This window comes from Somniosus microcephalus, chromosome 11, assembly GCF_052327205.1.
Source record: "Somniosus microcephalus isolate GS21.2 chromosome 11, FLI_Smic_1.0, whole genome shotgun sequence".
Classification (NCBI taxonomy): Eukaryota; Metazoa; Chordata; class Chondrichthyes; order Squaliformes; family Somniosidae; genus Somniosus; species Somniosus microcephalus.
In genome coordinates, this window is record NC_140997.1 from 91208295 (window position 1) to 91232324 (window position 24030).

At 45.4% G+C, this 24030-nt stretch overlaps 1 protein-coding gene across 3 annotated transcripts in view; it reads left to right on the forward strand.

Annotated features, from left to right (window-relative positions):
- Positions 1–19808, forward strand: part of xpo6 (exportin 6) — a 100140-nt gene extending 80332 nt beyond the window's left edge. For 2 of the 3 annotated variants that reach the window (XM_086000972.1, XM_086000974.1), the window contains 7 exons: positions 600–755; positions 1954–2068; positions 7432–7603; positions 8114–8275; positions 8970–9068; positions 10852–11082; positions 15725–19808. In XM_086000972.1, coding sequence (XP_085857098.1) covers positions 600–755; positions 1954–2068; positions 7432–7603; positions 8114–8275; positions 8970–9068; positions 10852–11082; positions 15725–15826 — 1037 coding nt within the window. In that variant the 3' untranslated portion in view covers positions 15827–19808. Of the gene's footprint in view, positions 1–599; positions 756–1953; positions 2069–7431; positions 7604–8113; positions 8276–8969; positions 9069–10851; positions 11083–12459; positions 12530–15724 lie in introns of all 3 variants that reach the window. The other variant, XM_086000973.1, reaches the window with a different exon arrangement.
- Positions 19809–24030: the final 4222 nt, after the last annotated feature.

The following is a 24030-nucleotide window of genomic DNA, read 5'->3' on the forward strand; positions in this document are numbered from 1 at the left end:
TTTATTAAAAATGTTCCCGTGCACAGTCTTGAACTATGAGCTTCCCCTGATCCCAACCTGCCATTAATTGATTGTCACAGGTCTACGGACAAGAGTTTAGGCCATCTGGTCTGCCTCTAGCTTCCACATCCCAGATTATTTTCTGCCTATTTTAATGTTAATTACCCTGCTTTCCTTTAAAGATACTGATTGTGGTTTTATCTTGATAAGCTGTGTGCACCTTGCACTTGGTACTGTCACCAACAACAGTGCAACATGAATGTAAAGGAGGTCCTTCTGAAGATGGTGTCCAGAACCCCATATTTTGTGGTTCACGAGAGCTGCTGTCAAGAGCCAAAGCGCAGTGCAGGCCTTTGTCCTACTGGCCTTCCAACCGGCCTGTTAAAGACTGCAGGCACATTGGTAAAGGGAAGGGAGAGTGACACTCAGCGGTCACATGGCTCTGCTAGAGCACCACTCTGCAGTCAACATAAAGCTCTTCAGTCTGTGTATAGCTTAAGGTGATGGACATTCAGTACTGTTTCTGGCCTCAAGTTCCAGAACGCAACTGTTCTGCATTTAATGTGTTGATTTTCAAACTGCTCACATGTTTGTTTCAGCAAAAGTGGTTGTACAGGAGACGCTGAGTATCCTGAGGTACATCGTGGAGAACATCTCCGGGGAGGTGACCAAGTCCCGTCAGATCTGCTACCAGTCCCTGCAGGAGTCAGTGCAGGTCTCCCTGGCACTCTTCCCAGTCTTCATTCACCAACCTGGTAAGGCAAGCTCTGGTTTACTGTGTGGTTGAGCTCCAGCCCCTTGCCCCTGGTTTGTGGTGGAAATTAAAAGTTGGTTCAACTTTCAAATCTGCCTGGCACTAACAGTGGTGGATCGTTAATACTGCCCCCCTCTCTCGGACAGAGTCCCACCAGCCCAGATCTTAGTACAAGATCCAAAGAGATTCTGCAGCCCATCTGACCCGTCCCAAAAACTAGCACCTCTATCACACCAGTTTAAAACTACTGTAGTGAGATTAATAGATTTTTGTTTGGTAAGTGTATTAAGGGTTACAGAACCAAGGCAGGTAGATGGAGTTAAGATACAAATCAGCCATGATCTAATTGAATGGCGGAACAGGCTCCAAGGGGCTGAATGGCCTCATGTTCCTATGATTGAATCTGCCCATTGGGGAGTACCAGTGAAAAGTGTGCTGTAGAGGGGTCAGTAGGTTGTTGCTCTCGGGGAGATGGGATTCTCCTCCACACTTAAGGATGGCACGTCCTGGCTTTTGCCTTATTAGTAGCCCATTTTATTGGTGAGGCTCGCTCCATACTGAATTAGCCTGGTTTATATTACGAGATCTCTTGTGCAGATATGGCTGCTTGGCCGTTCCAATCTTGTGCATGTTGAACTGCTCAAAAGTCATATTTGTGATGTTGGACGGGGGCTATATTTAGGGTGCTGTGAAAGCTTGCCATTTTTCAACTGCCAGTTCATGTCTTGTAAGAAATAGTTGGGGGTTTTTATGCATTTGAAGAGATTACTGGGATATCAGTTTGTTTTTTTAATCAGGCTCCCTATTAGAAACCTCAGCAAGGTGGCAAAGTTCAGAAGTGCCCAGATGCAGGTAGGTTTGCCATTGCATCAAGTGGTCCTCAGTAGTTACAATGCTGATGAATAAGGAGATCCAGCTCTCGCGTTTTAAATCCAGTTGCCATTGATACAAGTCTAGAGTGAAATGAGCTTGTGACAGGTGGTGACCGTCTAGCTCTGGCACCTGGCTTTCAGTAGAAGACAGTTGTTTGCATAATATTTGAGCTGGTCTCTCTTCTGCACCATCATACTACCCATTGCAGCTGCTTGATGTATCCCCAATGTGTCAAAATGGCACCTGACCTGCTGCTCATGGGCTTGTTTGAGTATTTAAGCAGTGCTACTTCTTGGAGCCTAACACTGACTTCCTCTGCCTTCCAGGTGTTACTGATGAGATGCTCAGCTTCTTCCTCACTTTGTTTCAAGGCCTCAGGGTCCAGATGGGAGTCCCCTTTACAGAACAGATCATCCAAACGTTCCTCAACATGTTCACCAGGTAACTGAGTCATAGTCATATGGCACAGAAGGAGGCCATTTGACCCATCAAGTCTGTGCCGGCTCACTGCAGAGCAATCCAGTCAGTCCCATTCCCCCGCTCTATCCCCGTAGCCCTGCAAGTTTATTTCCCTCAAGTGCCTATCCAGTCTCCCCTTGAAAACATTGAGTGTCTCCGCTTCCACCACTTCCATCGGCAGCGAGTTCCAGGTCCTTGCCACTCGCTGCGTAAAAAAAGTTTTTCCTCACCCCCCCCCCCCCGTATCTCTGCCTAAAACCTTAAATCTGTGTCCCCTAGTCCTTGTACCATCAACTAGTGGGAATAGCCTTTCTCTGTTTAGCCTATCCAAACCCGTCATAATCTTGTACACCTCTATCAAATCACCCCTCAACCTCCTTTGTCCTAATGAAAACAAATCCAGCTTCTCCAACCTGTCCTTGTAGCTAAGATCTCTCATCTCCAGAACCATTCTGGTAATTCTCCTCTGCAGCCTCTGAAGGGCCTTCACATCCTTCCTAAAGTGTGGATGCAATACTCCAGTTGTGGCCTAACCAGCGATTTATAAAGGTTCAGCATAACTTCTCTACTTTTGTACTCAATACCTCTGTTTATGAAGCCCAAGATCCCATATGCTTTGCTAACCACTCTCTCAATATGTCCAGCCACCTTCAGGGACCTATGCACATTAACTCCCAGGTCCCTCTGTCCCTGCACACTCTTTAAAACTGCCATTAAGTGTATATTGCCTCTCCCTGTTCCTTCTGCCAAAATGCATCACCTCACACTTCTCTGTATTAAATTCCATCTGCCCATTCTGCTAGCCTATCTATGTCCTGTTGCAGTTGATTAGAAACATAGAAGATAGGGGCAGGAGTAGGCCATTCGGCCCCTCGAGCCTGCTCCGCCATTCAATGAGATCATGGCTGATCATCCAAACTCAATACCCTGTCCCTGCCTTCTCCCCATATCCCTTGATCCCTTTAGCCTTAAGAAATATATCTAACTCCTCCTTGAATATATTTAATGAATTGGCCTCAACTGCCTTCTGTGGTAGAGAATTCCACAGGTTCACCACTCTCTGGGTGAAGAAATTCCTCCTCATCTCTGTCCTAAATGGCTTACCCCTTAATCTTTAGACGGTGACCCCTGGTTCTGGACTCCCCCGCCATCGGGAACATCCTTCCTGCATCTAGTCTATCTAGTCCTGTTAGAATTTTATAAGTTTCAATGAGATCCCCTCTCCTTCTTCTAAACTCCAGCAAGTATAAGCCCAGTCGACCCAATCTCTCCTCATACGTCATTCCTGCCATCCCAGGTATCAGTCTGGTGAATCTTCGCTGCACTCCCTCCATGGCAAGAACATCCTTCCTCAGATAAGGCGACCAAAACTGCACACAATACTCAAGTGTGGTCTCACCAAGGCCCTGTACAACTGCAGCAAGACATCCTTGTTCCTGTACTCGAATCCTCTCGCTACGAAGGCCAACATACCATTTGCCTTCTTAACCGCCTCCTGCACCTGCATGCTTGCTTTCAGTGACTGGTGCACAAGGACACCTGGGTCTCGTTGCACTTCCCCTTCTCCCAATCTATTGCCGTTCAGATAATCTGCCTTCCTGTTTTTGCCACCAAAGTGGATAACCTCGCATTTATCCACATTATACTGCATCTGCCCAATCACCCAACCTGTCCAAATCATACTGGAGTTTCTCAGCATCCTCCTCGCAGCACACACGCCCACCCAGCTTTGTGTCATCTGCAAACTTGGAGATATTACATCTAGTTCCCTCGTCTAGATCATTAATATATATTGTGAATAGCTGGGATCCTTGGACCGATCCCTGCGGTACCCCACTAGTCACTGCCAACTCTTTGCTTCCTGTCTGCCAGCCAGTTCTCTATCCAAGTCAGTACCTTGCCCCCAATCCCATGCGCCTTAACTTTACACGCTAATCTCTTATGCGGGACCTTATCGAAAGCCTTCTGAAAGTCCAAATACACCACATCCACTGGTTCTCCCTTATCTATTCTACCAGTTACATCCTCAAAAAATTCCAGTAGATTAGTCAAGCACGATTTACCTTTTGTAAATCCATGTTGACTTTGTCCGATCCTGTCACTGTTTTCCAAGTGCTCTGCTATTACATCTTTTATAATGGACTCTAGCATTTTCCCCACTACCGATGTCAGGCTTACCAGTCTATAATTCCCCGTTTTCTCTCTACCACCTTTTTTGAACAGTGGGGTAACATTAGCAACCCTCCAATCCATGGGAACTGTTCCAGAGTCTATAGAATTTTGGAAGATGACCAGCAATGCATCTACTATTTCTAGGGCCACTTCCTTAAGTACCCTAGGATGTAGATTATCAGGCCCTGGGGATTTATCGGCCTTCAATCCCATCAAGTTCCCCAACACTCTTTCCCTACAAATACTGATTTCATTCAGTTCCCCCCTCTCATTAGACCCTATGTTCCCCGACATCTCTGGGAGGTTATTTGTGTCCTCCTTTGTGAAGACAGAACCAAAGTATGTATTTAATTGGTCTGCCATTTCTTTGTTCCTCATTATAAATTCCCCTGCGCTTGACTTCACCAATCTTTTTCTCTTCACATATCTATAGAAGCTTTTACAGTCAGTTTTTATGTTCCCTGCAAGCTTACTCTCATACTCTATTTCCCCCCTCTTAATTAATCCCTTTGTCCTCCTTTGCTGAATCCTAAATTGCTCCCAATCCTCAGTTTTACTCCTTTTTCTGGCCAATTTATATGTCCTCTCCTTGGATGTTATGCTATCCCTAATTTCCCTTGTTAGCCACGGTTGAGTCACCTTTTTTGTTTTATTTTTATGCCAAACAGGGATGAACAAATTCTGTAGTTCATCCATGCAATCTTTGAATGTTTGCCATTGCCTATCCACCGTCAACCCTTTGAGTGACATTCCCCAATCAATCCTACCCAACTCGCGCCTCATACCATCGTAGTTTCCTCTTTTTAAATTCAGGACCCTAGTCTCCGAGTCAAATACTTCACTCTCCATCTTAATGAAGAATTCGATCATATTATGATCGCTCCACCCCAAGGGGCCTCGCACAACAAGATTGCTAATTAATCCTTTCTCATTACATAATACCCAGTCTAAGATGGTCTGGTCTCCAGTTGGTTCCTCGACATATTGGTCCAGGAAACCATCCCGTATACACTCCAGGAATTCCTCCTCCACAGTATTGTTACTAATTTGGTTAGCCCAATGTATATGTAGATTAAAGTCACCCTTGATAACTGCTGTGCCCTTATTGCACGCGTCTCTAATTTCCCATTTAATGCCATCCCCAACCTCCGCATTACTGTTTGGGGGTCTGTATACCACTCCCACTAACGTTTTCTGCCCCTTGGTATTTCTCAGTTCTACCCATACAGATTCCACATCATCAGAGCTAATATCCTTCCTTACAATTGTGTTAATCCCCTCTTTAACCAGCAATGCTACCCCACCTCCTTTTCCTTTTTGCCTGTCTTTCCTGAATATTGAATACCGATGGATGTTGAGTTCCCAGCCTTGGTCACCCTGGAGCCATGTTTCCGTAATCCCAATCATATCATATCCGTTTATCTCTATTTGTGCAGCTAATTCATCCACCTTATTACGAATGCTCCTCGCATTAAGACAAAGCCTTCAGGCTTGTTTTTTTCACACTCTTAGACCTTTTAGAATTATTATTTACTGTGGCCATGTTTGATTTAAACCCTTGATTTCTCTGACTGCCACCTTTTGCTTTTCTCCTTCCTGTCTTTTGCTTCTATCCTTGTTTCCCTTTCCTCTGTCTCCCTGCTCAGGTTCCCAACCCCCTGCCATTTTAGTTTAAACCCTCCCCCAGAGCACTAGCAAACACTCCCCCATGGACATCGGTCCCGGTCCTGCCCATCATCTTCACTGTTTGCCACTCCCCCAAGTTTGGTGTCATCGGCAAATTTAGAAATTCTACTCGGTATGCCAATATCCAAGTCATTTACATATATCAAAAAAGCAGTGGCCCCGGCACTGTTCCAGCCGTCACTGGGGGACTGGGCCCTGTTCCAGCAACAGGAAAGACAGTATACTATAAATGGCACAATTTTGAAAAGTGTAGATGAGCAGAGACATCTTGGTGTCCATATACACACATTCTTGAAGGTGATAAGTTGGTTTTAAAAAAGCATATGGGTTATTTGGGTTTGTAAATAGAGGCATAGAAAACAAAAGCAAAGTGACCATGCTAGAACTTTATAAATCACCGGCTGCCCGTGTCCTAACTCGCACCAAGTCCCGTTCACCCATCACCCCTGTGCTCGCTGACCTACATTGGCTCCCGGTTAAGCAGCGTCTCGATTTCAAAATTCTCATCCTTGTTTTCAAATCCCTCCATGGCCTCGCCCCTCCCTATCTCTATAATCTCCTCCAGCCCCCCGAGATATCTGCCTCTAATTCTGCCCTCTTGAGCATCACTGATTATAATCGCTCAACCTTTGGTGGCCGTGCCTTCTGTTGCCTAGGCCTTAAGCTCTGGAATTCCCTGCCTAAACCTCTTCACCGCTCTACCTCTCTTTCCTCCTTTAAGACGCTCCTTAAAACCTACCTCTTTGACCAAGCTTTTGGTCATCTGCCCTAATTTCTCCTTATGTGGCTTGGTGTCAAATTTTTTTGTCTTTTAATACTCCTGTGAAGCGCCTTGGGATGTTTTACTACGTTAAAGGTGCTATATAAATACAAGTTGTTGTTGGTTAGGCCTCAGCTGGAGTATTGTGGACAACTCTGGGCACCACACTTCAGGAAAGATGTAACGGCCTTAGAAAGGGTACAGAGGTGGTTTACTGGAATGTTACCAGGGATGAGGGACTTCAGTTATGAGGAGAGGTTGGAAACATTAGGACTGTTCTCCTTGGATCAGAGAAGGTCAAGAGGTGACCTAATTGAATTTTTCAAGACATTAGGTTTTGATCGAGTAAATAGAGAAATATATTCCCTCTGGCAAGTGGGTCAGTAACCAGAGGCCATAGATTCAAAATCACTGGCAAAAGATCTAGAGGGGTGATGAGAATTTTTTTCATTGAGTTGTTTGGATCTGGAACGCTCTACCTGAAAAGGTGGTGGAAGCCGATTCCATAAATAAATAATTTTAAAAGGGAGCTGGACGGGTACTGGAGGATGAGGAACTTGCAGGGTTACGGATGAAAAGCGGGGATGTGGGACTCCACATGATTGCTCTTTCAAAGAGCCATGACAGGCCGGATGGCCTTTTTCTGTGCTGCAAGATTCTATAATTCTAATCACTGGGGGACTGAGCACTGTGTGTAATGTGTCTGTTTTATCCCTTTGTTATACAGGGAGCAGTTGTCAGAAAGTATTATTGAGGAGGGCAGCAGTGGTTGCCATGTGGTAGAGAAGTTCCTGAAGATTCTGCAGGTAGTGGTCCAGGAGCCTGGGCAGGCGTTCAAACCATTCCTCCCCAGCATCATCTCCCTCTGCATGGAGCAGGTCTACCCCATTGTAGCCGAGGTAAGGCTGGGTTGTTCTTGCACTTCCAGTGCTTGTGTAGCAGTTTCTGTTGCAGGTGCTGTGAGTTGATGTATTCTGTGAGTAACATTCATTATCAGCAGAATGTTTGGAATTCTTCACCCCAGAGGGCTGTGCATGCTCAGTCAATGAGTATATTCAAGATTGAAATCGATAGATTTTTGGGCAGTAACAAATCAAGGGATATGGGGATCGGATGGGAAAGTGGAGCTGATGTAGAAGATCAGCCATGATCTCATTGAATTGCAGAGCAGGCTCAAAGGGCCGTATGGTCTACTCCTGCTACTATTTCTTGTGTTCTGTTATGTCCCCCTGTGTTCTTTGTTTAACCCTCTGCACGCTGGCACTGTAGAAGGTTTGTGTTGAGATCAGCCATGCTTTGTGAGATCCAAGAGTGTTTAATTCGATCCCATTCCAGTCAGGTTAGAGGCCGTTTCGCGCTGTTCTGTTCCTTCACTAGTTTCCTCCTCATGCTCCTTTCTCGCTCTCCAGCGGTCCTCGCCAGATGTGAAGATGGAGCTGTTTGAGCTGCTTTACCAGATTCTGCACAACAACTGGCGATTCTTCTTCAAATCCTCTGTCCTGGCCAGTGTTCAGCGTGGAACAGCCGAGGAGCCGATGGAGAACGAGGCCCAGTTTGTTTCTGCTATGCAGGTAACTCTGGTTCTTGGTGTGTGTTTCGTTTGCTGTTAATGTTCCTATATGGTCCGCCCTGTCCCTATTCCGCTCGAGACTGTAGAAAGCTCTGCTGCCTGCACTGTGCTTCAGTTACTGGGGTACTTCAGTGCAGGAACAAGGGAGAGCTGCACTGTCGGAGGTGCCATCTTTCACATGAGGCATTAAACCGCCCTCTCGGTGACCGTAAAAGATCTCACGCCACTATTCAAGGAAGAGCAGGAGAGCTCTTCCAGTCCGTTGGCCAACATTTATCCCTCAACCAACATCACTAAAACAGATGATCTGGTTATTAATGTTTGTGGGATCTTGCTGTGTGCAAATTGACTGCCACGTTTCCTACATTACAATAGTGACTACGGCTGAGAGGTGCTATATAAATGTCCGTTTTTCCTTTACACAGTACAGCTGCTTGCTATTGGTGTAACTATTACCTGAATCACTAAAACTGCTCTTAGCTCTGCTTTGGGACCTGTTGTGGCCAATGTAATGATAACACCAAGCACTGTGGCACTGCCCAGAAAAGCTGCTGCCCTCTCTGCTGCATGGGGAGAAATGGCTACAGTGAGGTGCTATCCCACAGGAAGGAATATCCAGGGGTCTGGCTGTACTGTAAGCTGTTGATGGTGAAATCTTAAATCCAGCACACTGCCTCTTCCTATTCTTTTGCCAGGCTTTTGGTCAGTCCTTTTTGCAACCGGACATTCAGATCTTTAAACAGAATCTGTTTTACCTGGAGACACTCAACACCAAGCACAAGCTGTACCACAAGGTGAGTCCTGCTCAGGTACACTTGCTGCAGTAGGTTTAGAATGGGCTTCTTCACTCTGGAGTTTGACTTTGATCCAGTACAGTAGGTGAAGCACTTCCCAAGCTGAGTATAGCAGTGTTAAAATACTGTACAATCCTGAAATGCTCTGACCAATGCTGTACCTGACAGAAATGCACAAAACACAAAGTTACAAAGCGTAAAATCCAGTTGTATTTGGTTAAGGGCACCTTAGGGAGCCAGAGGGTTCAATACAAGATCTACTTTTAGGCATTTTAATTGGATGACAATATCCAGAAAGTAATGGGACACTTGGACTGGGGAGGGGCTGTCTTTGCCAGGAAGCTACTGCAGTAAAGCAGGCAGTGTACCGTCACCTGGTTTAGAGTATGCGAGGAGTTGGGGGACTGGGCAAGGTGCAAGAACATCTTGAAATGGTATGTAAAAGGGAGACTGGAGATGGATTTTAAAAGATATAAACTGCTCCCCTTAGAATCATAGTAGTGTTGAACCTTGCTGGAGATGCTGTTACTTTTTCCTTGTGGAGAATTCCCAGCTCAGTAGCAAGTTGTTCTGTTGGGAATCCTGTCAGTCACCATTCTGCCCACTGCTGGGTAACACGGTTCTTTTCTGTATGGTTGGCATTAAGAATTGTCTTCCTTTTCTGAAGGTTACGGACGCCTGCCGGGTCAATTCCCTGGTGTCAGCCATTCAGCCCCTAGCCCACGGCCATTCTCCGTGTGTAAGCCTCCCCCATGTGTCAGGCTATATGGCCGTGATGGGGCTGCTGCATCCGAGTCTGATCCTGTCCTTGTCCACTGACCACACACGCTTTCAGCGCGGTTCACTGGATAGTGAGCAGGAGCCCTACCTCACTTTTTTTAATTTCCCTCCTTGTCTTGCCCCAAATCGTGGCGTCCAACTGAACTCTGCGATAAAGCCCTGGCTCAAATCGGGTAACTCCACACAGAGCAGGAATTGAACCTGGGTCCTCCCTGGTCTGTTTGACTCCGTATTGCACCAGACATTGTCTTTACTCAACAGAACCACCAGCTGTTCATTTGTGCAACTGGAGTTGCTGTTGTGGACTCTCCCTGTAGGAGGCACTGCAGCAGACTCAGAGACCTCAATGAACAGATCAAATGATCAGGTTGCTGAAACACTTGCATCTCTACCATGATTCATTTATTTGGTACAGTGACTCCTTCAAAGCAATCACCTTGTTATGCCAGCGTTACGTTGGGTTTGCTCAATTGTTTACCTTTTAGTGAGCGATGGCCATCTAGCAACCAGATTTAGCGGCACTTAATTACTGTGAAAGTTACCAAAATCCAGGATGTCAAGAAGAAATCCTTTCATATATAGCAAATGGAAGCACTTCGCACAATGCGCCAGTGTTAGAATGTACAGCCTCTGCTAAAGTCAGCTCTTGATGTTTTTGGCCCTAAAAAAGTTGAATTACTGTACCTAGTAATTTGAATAATTGCAAACAACACAGAAAATGGTGAATGTAGTGGTTTAAAAAAAATTGAATTTAGATCATTTTAATTCAGCAACTTGAGTGAAGAGTAAATTGTACGTTGGCATTTCGCAATGCAGAGTACAGATGTTTCAATCCATTAACACCTAGTTCTGCAAGAAATCAGTACAAGTTGTGTAGGTCTGCTTGCTGTGGGAAGGAGTGCAGGGGCATTTAGCCAATGCCTGCCCAGGCTCTCTCTGAATTTCAGACCTTACTGAAGCTGTTTGCCCCGAATGCTCAACATTCTTTTTGTTCCCCTCCCAGAAAATCTTCCGGACGACCATGCTGTTTCAGTTCATCAATGTGCTGCTCCAGGTGCTGGTCCACAAGTCTCATGACCTACTGCAGGAGGAAATTGGCATCGCCGTGTACAACATGGCCTTGGTGGACTTCAACAGCTTTTACGCTGTGTTTTTGCCCCAGTTCCTGGGCAGTTGTGATGGTGTTGACTCCAATCAGAGAACAGTGCTTGGCAGGAATTTCAAAATGGACAGGGTTAGTTACCAGAAGAGAACTGGAATCATACGAGGGCGTCGGAAAAGCGGATGTAACTCAAAGTCTGGGCGCCACAGAAAGGGGTTCCTTTCTGAAAGTTCCCAAGTGCTTAGTAAATGCTGTAGTGTAGAGTACTGTGTTTAGTAGCTGTAACTTCTGTCGGTGGTAAGTGTTCTGTAGGAACATGAGGAAAAGGGTCAGTGTGCACTTTCCAACTTGTGCATTCCCTAAAACCTGGAATAAGATGCGACTGTGTTAAGGGATGTGCATTGTTTTATTGGAAGCAGTGCCCATCCAGGATGCTGTATTGAAGGATGTGTGCTAATGGGTAAGGGAGCCGCAGACTCCGTGAGATTTAATGCAAACTGCAGCGAAGTCCTGTTACAGGGATGGAGACTGCTGTCCCCAACCCGAAACAGCTGGGTGATTTTGGACAGACAAGTTGCTCACAGGCTGACATGCCTGTATCTTCTGTGTTTGAATATAACCAGATTATATGCCACCTATTTTAGGGAAAGTTGCAGCAGTAAAGTGTCTAATAGACTGAGAGAACCTGGTCCAACTGACCTATTTATCCTGTTCATTTCACTGATTCAGTGAACAGTGGAATCTATAGGGATTATCAGTCTCAAACTTTCACTCTGTGGCCATTAAAGCCAGTCCTGTCATGGCTCATTGTTTGTGGTCACACCATTCCAGGTTGATTTGGTGACTGATTTGCAGGCCACTTACTGTGGACTGAAACCCTGGGACGATGCAGACTCCACCAGGGCCCGTCTTCCAGGCTTTGTTCCCCATCTGCAGCTATACTCCCCTCCATGGGAACTGAGTTCGGTTAATGCTGGTGCCTCCACAGGTTCCATTTCATTGGACCTGAGCTCCGCTAATGCTGGTTTCTCCACAGGTTCCCCTCCATGGAAACTGAGCTCCGTTAATGCTGGTTTCTCCACAGGTTCCCCTCCATGGGAACTGAGCTCCGCTAATGCTGGCGACTCCACAGGTTCCCCGCCACGGGAACTGAGCTCCGCTAATGCTGGTGTCTCCACAGGTTCCCCTCCATGGGAACTGAGCTCCGCTAATGCTGGCGACTCCACAGGTTCCCCTCCATGGGAACTGAGCTCTGTTAATGCTGGTTTCTCCACAGGTTCCCCTCCACAGGAACTGAGCTCCGCTAATGCTGGTGTCTCCACAGGTTCCCCTCCATGGGCACTGAGCTCCGCTAATGCTGGCGACTCCACAGGTTCCAATTCATTGGAACGGAGTTCTACTAATGCTGGTGACTCCACAGGTTTTAATTTCTAATACGTTGCCTCTAATATCTGAAAGGAGAAGCTGTGCTTAAAATCAATCTTTGACTCTACTTAAATTGTCTTAAAGGAGAAACTTGATGAGCACAGGAGGGAGAAAGGAATAGAAGGATATGGATATGCTGATCGGGTTAGATGAAGTAGGATTGGAGGAGCATCGTGTGGAGCATAAACACTGGCATAGAACTGTTGGGCCAAATGGCCAGTTTCTGTGCTGTAAATTCTATGTAATTCTTTGTCTCGCTGCAATTCGTTCTGGTAGAACTGTGTTTGACCTTGATGTTTACAGAATGAAGTGCGTATGAATATTTTGGCAGATTAATGAACAAGCTGGGCTCAGAACATTCACATTGATGTTTGGGGGGAAGGGAGTTGGTTCATGTGAAGAAAAACTTATTCCCAACCACTCCTGATTCCGAGCTGGCAATGGGATATCTCACTGATACACTGGGGGCCGGGAGTGGAATGCCCATCTCACTGATACACTGGGGGCCGGGAGTGGGATGCCCATCTCACTGATACACTGGGGCCGGGAGTGGGATGCCCATCTCACTGATACACTGGGGCCGGGAGTGGGATGCCCATCTCACTGATACACTGGGGCCGGGAGTGGGATGCCCATCTCACTGATACACTGGGGGCCGGGAGTGGGATGCCCATCTCACTGATACACTGGGGGCCGGGAGTGGGATGCCCATCTCACTGATACACTGGGGCCGGGAGTGGGATGCCCATCTCACTGATACACTGGGGGCCGGGAGTGGGATGCCCATCTCACTGATACACTGGGGCCGGGAGTGGGATGCCCATCTCACTGATACACTGGGGGCCGGGAGTGGGATGCCCATCTCACTGATACACTGGGGCCGGGAGTGGGATGCCCATCTCACTGATACACTGGGGGCCGGGAGTGGGATGCCCATCTCACTGATACACTGGGGCCGGGAGTGGGATGCCCATCTCACTGATACACTGGGGGCCGGGAGTGGGATGCCCATCTCACTGATACACTGGGGCCGGGAGTGGGATGCCCATCTCACTGATACACTGGGGGCCGGGAGTGGGATGCCCATCTCACTGATACACTGGGGCCGGGAGTGGGATGCCCATCTCACTGATACACTGGGGCCGGGAGTGGGATGCCCATCTCACTGATACACTGGGGGCCGGGAGTGGGATGCCCATCTCACTGATACACTGGGGCCGGGAGTGGGATGCCCATCTCACTGATACACTGGGGGCCGGGAGTGGAATGCCCATCTCACTGATACACTGGGGGCCGGGAGTGGGATGCCCATCTCACTGATACACTGGGGGCCGGGAGTGGGATGCCCATCTCACTGATACACTGGGGCCGGGAGTGGGATGCCCATCTCACTGATACACTGGGGGCCGGGAGTGGGATGCCCATCTCACTGATACACTGGGGCCGGGAGTGGGATGCCCATCTCACTGATACACTGGGGGCCGGGAGTGGGATGCCCATCTCACTGATACACTGGGGGCCGGGAGTGGGATGCCCATCTCACTGATACACTGGGGCCGGGAGTGGGATGCCCATCTCACTGATACACTGGGGCCGGGAGTGGGATGCCCATCTCACTGATACACTGGGGCCGGGAGTGAGATGCCCATCTCACTGGAGCACTGTCCCCTCTGAGTCATGGGTTTAAGTCCCACTCCAGAGACTTGAGCACATAATCCAGGCTGACACGACCAGTGCAGCACTGTCGGAGGTGCCGTCTTTTGGATGAGAAGTTAAACCGAGGCCCCGGTTTGCCCTCTTAGTAAAAGGTCCCATAGCACTATTTCAAAGATGAGCAGAGGAATTTTCGCTGAAGTCCTGGCCAATATTTAACTCTCAACCAACATCACTAAAACAGATGATCTGGCCATTATCACATTGCTGTTTATGGGCGCTTGCTGTGCGCAAATTGACTGCTGCATTTTCCTACATTACAACAGTGACTACACTTCAAATGTACTTCATTGGCTGTGAAGCTCTTTGGGATGTCCTGAGGTTGTGAAAGGCGCTCTATAAATGCAAGTCTTTCTTTCACTGTAGCAAGCTAGAGAAAAATCACAGCATATTGCAGCACAAGAACAGGCCATTTGGCCCATCAAGTCTATGCAATTATTTTTCTCCATGAGCGCCCTAGTCTATTCCCGCTCTCATTCGCTTCCCAGACCATTTAATATTAACTCTTTTTCAAGCGGCTACTTAATTCCCTTTTTAAAGTATTTATGAATTTAATATTTTTTGGCAGAGAATTCTACATTCTATCTACACCCTAAGTAAAGATTGCTTTTAAACCTCACCCTTAATTTCTCTTGCATTTATCTTAAATGTGTGCCCTCTCATTATAGTCTCACTGACCAGTGCGAACAATCTCTCGCTATTTATCATAACCATGAAGACTTCTGTCAGGTCACCATTTAACCTTCTCAACTCCTCAAATCTCTCTTCATAACTCAGCACTGGTATCATCCTAGTGAATCTACACCGTACCTCTCCCATGGTTTCCATCCCTTCCTGTAATGGAGGACCCAAGATTGTACACAATACTCCCAATTGTGCCCTAAGGTTTTCTACAAGTTCAAAATGACCTCCTTGCTTTTGTATTCTGTCCCTAGGTACAGAGCCAAGGATTCCATTTGCCTTTAGATGTCCTTATCGGCACTGCCACTTTCACTGACCTTTCTATCCATATACCAGAGTCCCTTGGGCACTGTATTCCATTGCATGCTGCTATTAAATTGTCATTTTTAAGTAGATTTTAGCTGAAGTAATTTGATAAATGTGTGTTTTCATGCAGCTGCTTTTGGATAACTGGAGCTAACTTAAACCTGATAACTGGTGGGGAGGCTGTGCTGGGTAAGGTAGCACGCTATACTTGATTTGCTATTCATACCTTGGTCAGTGTGACATTCAAGGTAGTCATTCTGATGCAACTATTCAGTATTGCCACTGGGATTTCAGTGAAGTGCAATGTGTGAAATGTTTACTCTGTCCATTTGAATGGAAAGACATCCAGCAGCACAATTGTAGAAAGTGGCCACCCAAACACTAGGGTGAAGTTCTTGTGACAGTGGAAGAGTTTGTGTTGATTAGGTATTGAATGACAAAAGAGTAACATCTGCTGCCCCCTCTAGTGTGTTGGACACAGTAGCAGGAGTGATCCTATTGATACTGGTACGTTCTAACGGTGAAATGAAGATACAATTCCATTCATTGTCTCCGCATAAACTGAAACTATTTGCTTTGCTGTAGAAAGGATTGGTTATAGAAGACAACGCTAACATTTCTCTCTTTCTCTTCCCCTCCCACGTGCTAGGATTTGCCTTCGTTTACACAGAGTGTACACAGACTTGTGAATGACCTGCGTTACTACAGGCTTTGTAATGGCAGTTTACCTCCTGGAACAATCAAGCTATAGCCCCCCTGACTGATGCCTTTACCCTTGCCCACTCGCCAGGCTGTCCAGTGCAACGTGCTAGCTGGACTCCCCCCGTATGCTGCTGCAGCACTTTGTGTCTTTGTCCTGCAGGAATATAATGGTTGTATTCAGTATGTTGACATGATGCAAACCAATCATGTAGCCTGCACTGAATAGACATCAATCATTCGCACCTTCGCATCGATGTGCTCCTCTCAGCTGTTTCATTGGATTGACGAGACTCTCCTGGGCAGTGCTACTGTGTTCAGCACTTTGTGTTTCCTCAGTTGATTTGCCTTGAACATTTCTGCTCTGTGCAGGCAGAGGAACTCTCAATTTTAGGTCCTATCATTCCAATGTGATACTAATGGCACATGCTTAATTGATGAAGTGCTTGTGTTGTAAACTGTGTTTTGGTCCATTGAATTACCTGCTCCAAAATGTATGCTGGATTATTTTTTAATGAACAGATTTTAAGTTGGGTAAATTTATTTTATATTTTCATTAGACTTCCACTCATCTTTGCAACATCTCTCCTGCCATCAATCCCTTTCCCACATTAGTCGATCCTATTCAACTTTTATTGGCCTCTGTGTGTGTGTGTCATGTGTCCACTTCTGATTTATTGAGTGTCTGTTGAGATTGGGTTATGGCATGAGGAATTGTAACAGGTACAGAAACGTAGGAGGGAACAGGGTGAGAACGTGTTTGAAACCTGAGGGGAAAGGGGTGCGAACATGTTTGAAATATGCCATGTGGTCAGCAAATGTAAATGGCCAAGTTTTTTTTTGCATTAATATTTTTACTTTTATTAGTAGCTAACTTATTCTCCATTTGTGTCTGGACTCTGGTGACTGTACTAAAGTGGGCTTTCATCAGTCAGACTCTGACAGGAGGAGGAATCCCAGCATGGGCCCTCTTTCCTGGTGCAGTTCTTGGGCCAAGTGTCTCCATTTGTCCTGGCCCAACATATTTTGACTTTGTGAGCTTCTGCACTGTTCAACTCTGAATCTGCTGTCCAAACACTTATTAATCTCAGCTGGAGACTATGGTATTGTGGGGCCAGAGCCCTGCAAAATCTTAATTTTTTTGTGGTGGGGGGGTGGGTGGAAGGAAAGAGAAAGATTAAAGAACACTGGTGAGAGTAGGTGGGAGGAGAACTTCAGGCGTCTGTGTGTGGTTCAGGTTACTGTTTGGGCTGTGAGACCTGCATGTCTGGTAGATCTGGAGTGGACACATGACTGGCCAGAGTGTAGTCTGGACTTCTTGACCAGTGAAGAGGATGGTGCAGGTCAGAAACATGGTGGAATTCACAGCGACCCTGAGCCGTGAAGAGGCTGGGTTCTGTAGTTTGGGCGTTTTGACTGGGTGATGCCCTCATCCTCACCTGCTGGCTTCCCAGGATGTCCGTCAGCCACTTGTGCATTGCCAGTTATAGTGTTAGAGTTAGGCCACCTGGTCTGAATGTGTTAAATAGGCGGATAAAGCCTTCATTATACTTGAAGATTAAACATTTTGTTTTTCAAAGGAGCAAATTGTTCCACCTTTAAATTATAGGTACAGAAATTCTAGGAGTCTGGAAAAAGTGGCTTTTTTAAAATCAGTAAGGGTTTCGATTCATGGTGTAAAGTCTGGTTATCATCCACAGGGGTATTGGTGTCCTTTTCAGGAGCAACGGACTGTCCTTTTTGCCACAGTCGTTGCTTTAAAGCACGTCCCTGACCATTTAATCGTTGACTTTCCTTTAGGCTTCAGACAGCAAATGGTATTTGGAGACTTGGCTCCTTGGGTTGGTGCGAGTGTTGCCCAGATCCTTGGCTATGGTACATCCCTAACTTCAATGCCGTGTACTTCCTGCCCTGTTGATGTCAGTCTAACCCATGACCCATCTGTTCTCGGGGCAACAAAATAAATCATATAACTTTGTACAGGACATTTTTTTAAAAACAAAAAACTCCAATCCAGTGCCTAAATTCCCAACATTTCTTTTACAGTTTGTTGAAAAAGGTGCTAGCAATTTTCAATCACAACAAAATCTGGACCCAAATCATTTAGTTCACAGTTGGAACTAAATCGGATGCTACTTCAAGCTTGTCTGGGGGGAGTCTCCGTCTAAAACCGTGCATTACTTTGAATCGCTGATGAGGGGAGCCCACTGCATAGTGCCCTACACCTGGCACTAAATTGGCACAGAGACCACAGTGTTTATCACATGGACTGGTATTATTGAGGTGTAAGACTAAGACAAATGAGAGCCCTCTTATTACATTGTGGCCCATTCCACACAGACCTGTAGTTAAATGGTCGTCAGGTGCGTTCTTGGATCCTGTATTTTCAGCAGGAGTGGCAATGCACCTTGTAAACTGTGCAGCTCACTTACTCATCTAGAACAGAGTAAATGTTAACACCTCATACTGGCCTTAAACCACCTGCACACCAAACAGGCACCAGCCAATCTCCTGTTCATGGTTGGAGTTATACACTGCACTGTGCAGTGCCTCTGTTTGACCAATCTGAAACTGCTGACTCCTTTGGAGAGAAGCTACTGTGTTTTAAAACTGGGAAGATCTGATTTGAAGTGATTTTTTTTTTATTTCCGGGCTGTGGATGTTTAATTCTGTCGGGTCTGCAATGAGCCAATGTTCCATTTGTACTTTTACCCTTTGCCTTCATGAGTACAAGAATAAAGTAAGGCTTTTTAAAGAAAAAAATTCCTTTACATTTTGCTGCCTATTGTACAGGAACAAAAGGTACTCTGGTGCAGTTTGCTGTGACCTCCAGTAAATCGTAGTTTTCCTTTTCATTGGACTGGAGTCATGCACCAATCAGACATGACAGATCAGTGGAAGTCTAGTGTTTGTGGTACACTACCACCGTTGGTTGGACTTGACCTCTTAGATTAGGGCTGTTGCCAAAGCTTCTGCAGGCCCTGTTGGCTCCCATATCTTACAATGGGATGACGGCATGACCTTGAACCTTTTTTTTAAGAATCTATTCCCCTCCATTTGATTCACCTGTCGCTTCCTTTTGCTTTGCTTTTACCCCTAAGCTGGCGGGACCGACCAGTTCTGCCACAGGCTCCTCTGTGCCCCATGTCAACACTGTTCCATCATCAGCTAATAGGATGTGTACTGCAGCAGCGTGCGACCCGTTTCACTGGCCCTTCACTAAGGATAGAGAGCTCTGCTCTTGCACAGCATGCCAGCAGAGTGAGGAAGATTCTCCAGTTGAGAATGAAATGGAAGATGAAGCCAAGCTTCGATCCTGTGCTCTGGTGCTGGAACGGCTATCGGTGAGGTGTTTGTGCTGTAGAGACATTGGGCCTCCCTTGATAGGGTCCAACGCTGTGTATTTCTGGGGCCCCATTCAGTGGTCCAGGCTCTGCAGCCACTAAAACCATGATAGAATCCTGTGCCTAGAGTTGCTGGGCCCCCTCGGTCAGATCCTACATTATGGGGCACCTTCAGTGAGTCTTGCCCTCCTGAAACCTCCTTTGGAGACACTGGGCTACTGAGCCTCCTACATTTTCCCATTTGAAGAATGCTACATCAGTAACGTGATTGAACTATGCTGTGGTATTTATACTCGACACTCTGTACCTGAAAGGGATTTCCTCCCAACATACAAACTAAATGTGACTCAAATACCACCATGCAGCACCGTTGGTCTTGATGCGGCTGACCAGCTTGTGTGTTGAAATTTGAAGCTCTGTTTACAATTGTACTTGGAATGCCTGTATTCGTACAGTGTGTGCAAGACAGGTTCTGCCTCGTGCAGCTCGTACCATGTACAAAGTGAACTCTGTTTATTTTTTTAGAATTATGGTAATACTTTGTGTAAAAGTGGACATCGATGCGATTATAAACAGGTTCCAGCTTTCACCAGGGCAGTGTCAGTGTTTCTGGATGTAAATATATGAGACTCTGTATTGTGCCTGAACACTTACAATGAGAAGTGTATTAAATCTACACACTGGTTTTACTATTTTGTGTTGATACCATTTTGATTCTGTGGCATTCCATTGCAGAACTCTAGTCTTTTAATAAGTTGCATTTTTTCAAAATTTGTGTAGATATGACTTTTTTAAATAAATAATGATCCTAATAAGTGTTTGGCTTCAGCAGGCATTTGGGAATTATCAGGGGCTTCAAAGTATCTAGGGCACCGGGCTTGGTGACACCTGTACAGAACGAGCATTCGGCTCCTGTGTCACTGCCAAGTGGGCCAAAGGTTAAAAGGTCTGATTCAGGCTCCTCTGAACTGTGTAGACAGGCCGTTTGTTTAAACTCGCAAAATTCTCCATTTACCTTTGGAATAACTCATCACGTTATGAGAAAGATCACTTGCCCATCCATCAGGGTTTCTACATTCCAAGGTTTACAGGAAATAAGCAATTTGGTCCCACCCCCCACCAAACAGCCGGGGCAGGAGAGTATTCTTCAAGAAAGATGGCTGCATATCATCGAATGGTATATAGGATATACGGCACAGAAACAGGCCAATCGGCCCAACCACTCCATGACGATGTTTATGCTCCATTTGAGCCTCTCGTTTTTCCTTATCTAAATCTATCAACGTAACCCTCTATTGCTTCTCCCTCATGCTTATCCAGCCTCCCCTTAAATGTATCTATACTATTTGCCTCAACCAGACCCTGTGGTAGTGAGTTCCACATTCTCACCACTCTCTGGGTAAAGAAGTTTCTCCTGAATTCCCTATTTGATTTCTTGGTGACTATCTTGTATTGATGGCCTCTAATTTTGCTCTTCCGCACAAGTGGAAACATTCTCTCTGTATCCACTCTATCAAAACCTTTCATAATTTTAAAAACCTCTATTCGGTCACCCCTCAGCCTTCTCTTTCCAAGAGAAAAGAGACCCAGCCTGTTCATCCTTCCCTGATCGGTATTACCTCGTATACGTATAACATTTCTTATATATGTGGAAATCTTTTTTGCACCCTCTCCAGTGCTTCTATATCCTTTTTATAATATGGTGACCAGAATATGCAGTACTCCCAAGTGTGGTCTAACCATGGTTCAATACAAGTTTAGCATAACTTCCCTACTTTTCAATTCTATCCACTAGAAATAAACCCTAGTGCTTGTTTTTTTTTAATGGCCTTATTAACCTGCATCGCTACTTTTAGTAATTTGTGTATTTGTACTATGAGATCCCTTTGCTCTTTTACCCCATCTAGATTCTTATTTTCCAAGTAATATGTGACCTAATTTTTCTTACCAAAATGTAATGGTACAGCACAGGAGGCCATTCGGCCCATCATGCCTGTGCCGGCTCTTTGAAAGAACTAGCCAATTAGTCCCACTCACCTGCACTTTCCCCACAGCTGTGTAAATTTTTCCTTTTCAAATATATATCTGTCAGAGTTACTATTAAATCTGCTTCCACCCCTCTTTCAGGCAGTGAATTCCAGATCACAACTTGCAGAAAAAAATTCTCTTCTCCCCTCTGATTCTTTTGCTAATTACCTTAAGTCTGTGTAAGCGTTATATTAGGAACAGGAGGGGGCCATTCAACCCATCGATAAGGATAAATAGTGGTCATAAGGACTTTAAACTAGTAAATGGGGGGAGGGCTCAGGTGGAAAATGTATAAAAAAATATTTTAAAAACAAATGAAAGGGAAGAGATTGGAGTAACAGTCAGAAATTGCGCTTTAGATACTACAGGTAAAGGGAAAACTAAAAGATTTAAAGTGATTAAACCAGGAGAGAGAAATAAGAAACGTGAGTAAAACATTAGAGCCGAAGGACAGGTTAGGGTGTGTGGCCCAAATAAGCGTTCTTTATACAAACGCAGAGTAGAAGGAATAAATTGAATGCACTGCAGGCACAAATTCAACTTGGAGGGCATGACATGGTAGCCATTACTGAGACATGGCTGCAAGACGGTCAGGACTGAGAACTAAATATACCAGGTTATAAGGTCTACAGGAAAGATGGGGAAAATGGTAGAGGGGGATGAGTAGGAGTGATTAAGGATGAAATCACTTCAATGATGAAAGGTTATAACACGAGGTAACCAGGCAGTGGAGACTTTATGGGTAGAATTAAGAATTAGGAATGGATTTAAGAATGTAGTGGGCGTTGTTTATAGGCCCCTTGGTAGCAGCTGTGAAGTGCTAGATTGTATAAATGCAGTGATTAGACAAGCATGTAGTAAAAGCAGAGTGGTTTTAATGGAGAATTTTAACATTCATATAGATTGCGATAAGCAGAGTAGCACCTGTCAGAAAGGAAGTGAATTTCTTGAATGTGTCTGGGATAGTTTTCTGCAACTATATGTCCTAGAACCAACAAGGGGGCATGCTTGCTGTATTAGATTTAGTAATGAGTCAGGAGCCAGATTAAGTTAACCGCCTAATGGTGCGTGAACATTTATCTAATAGCGATCATAACATGATTGAGTTCAACCAAAGTCATAGCGAAAGAGGAGGTAGTGGAGATTCTGGATGGGATAAAAATTGATAGAGGAGGTGCTAGAAAGGCTGGCTGTACTTTAAAGTAGGTAAGTCATCAGGACTGGATGGGATGCATCCTAGGATGCTGAGGGAAGTTAAGGTGTAGCTCACAGAGGTATTTACCTATGGCCATAATCTTCCAATCCTCCTTAGATATGGGGGTGGTGCCAGAGGACTAGAGAATTGCAAATGTTACACCCCTGTTCAAAAAAGGGTGCAAGGATAAACCCAGCAACTACGGTAGTGGGGAAGCTTTTAGAAACGATAACCGGATAAAATTAACAGTCACTTGGACAAGTGTGGATTAATTGAGGAAAGCCAGCATGGATTTGTTAAAGGCAAATTGTGTTTAACTAACTTGATGAGTTTTTTGATGAGTTAAGGAGAGGGTTGATGATGTGTACATGGACTTCTAAATGGCATTTGGTACAGTGCCACATAATAGGCTTGCCAGCAAAGTTGAAGCCCATGGAATAAAAGGGACAGTGGCAGCATAGATACGAAATTGGCTTAGTGACAGGAAACGGAGTAGTGGTGACCAATTGTTTTTTGGACTGGAGGAAGGTATACAGTGGTGTTCCCCAGGGGTCGGTCCTAGGACCACTGCTTTTCTTGATCTATATTAATGACTTGGGTGTACAGGGCACAATTTCAAGATTTGCCGATGACACAAAACTCAGAAGTATAGTGATGGGGGGCGAGGGTCCCGGTGGAGAGAAATCTAGAATGCTAAAGAGAAAAGTCAAGGAAGCAGTGCAGGAAAGTGATTGGGGTAAGGATAACCAGATTGTGTAAGGAAGGGACAGAGCGTACAAACAAAGGAGTGCACGAACAAATAGGATCCAGGTAAGAAAAAATGGTAAGACAAATAGGGCCAGAGTACAAAAAAAGTTAAGATGTCTAAAACTGTTAAAAAGAAAAATTTAAAGGCACTGTATCTGAATGCACGAAGCATTCGTAATAAGGTAGATGAAATAACAGCGCAAATAGATGTAAACGGATATGATATAATTGCGATTAGGAGACATGGCTGCAGGGTGACCAAGACTGGGAACTGAATAACCAAGGATAGTCGATATTTAGGAAGGACAGGAAAAGGAGGTGGGGTGGCCTTGTTAGTAAAGGATGAAATCAGAGCAATAGTGAGAAAAGATATTGGCTCAGAAAATCAAGATGTCGAATCAGTCTGGGTGGAGCTAACTAGCACCAAGGGGCAGAAAACATTGATGGGAGTTGTCTATAGGCCTCCAAACAGTAGTGGTAATGTAGGGGATGGTATCAAACAGGAAATTAGAGATGCATGTAACAAGGGTACTACAGTAATCATGGGGTCCCTTACAGTCAGAAACGGGAGAATTTATAATAGGGAACAAGGAAATGGCAGAGCAATTAAACAAATACTTTGGTTCTGTCTTCACGGAAGAGGACACAAATAACTTCCCAGAAATGCTAGGGAAACAAGGGTCTAGTGAGAAGGAGGAATTAAAGGAAATTAGTATTAGTAAAAAAAAATAGTGCTGGAGAAATTAAAGGGACTGAAAGCCAATAAATCCCCAGGGCCTGATAATCTGCATCCCAGAGTACTGAAAAAGGTAGCCATGGAAATAGTGGATGCATTGGTTGTCATCTTCCAAAATTCTATAGATTATGGAACAGTTCCTGCAGATTGGAGGGTGGCAAATGTAATCCCACTATTTAAAAAAGGAGGGAGAGAGAAAACGGGGA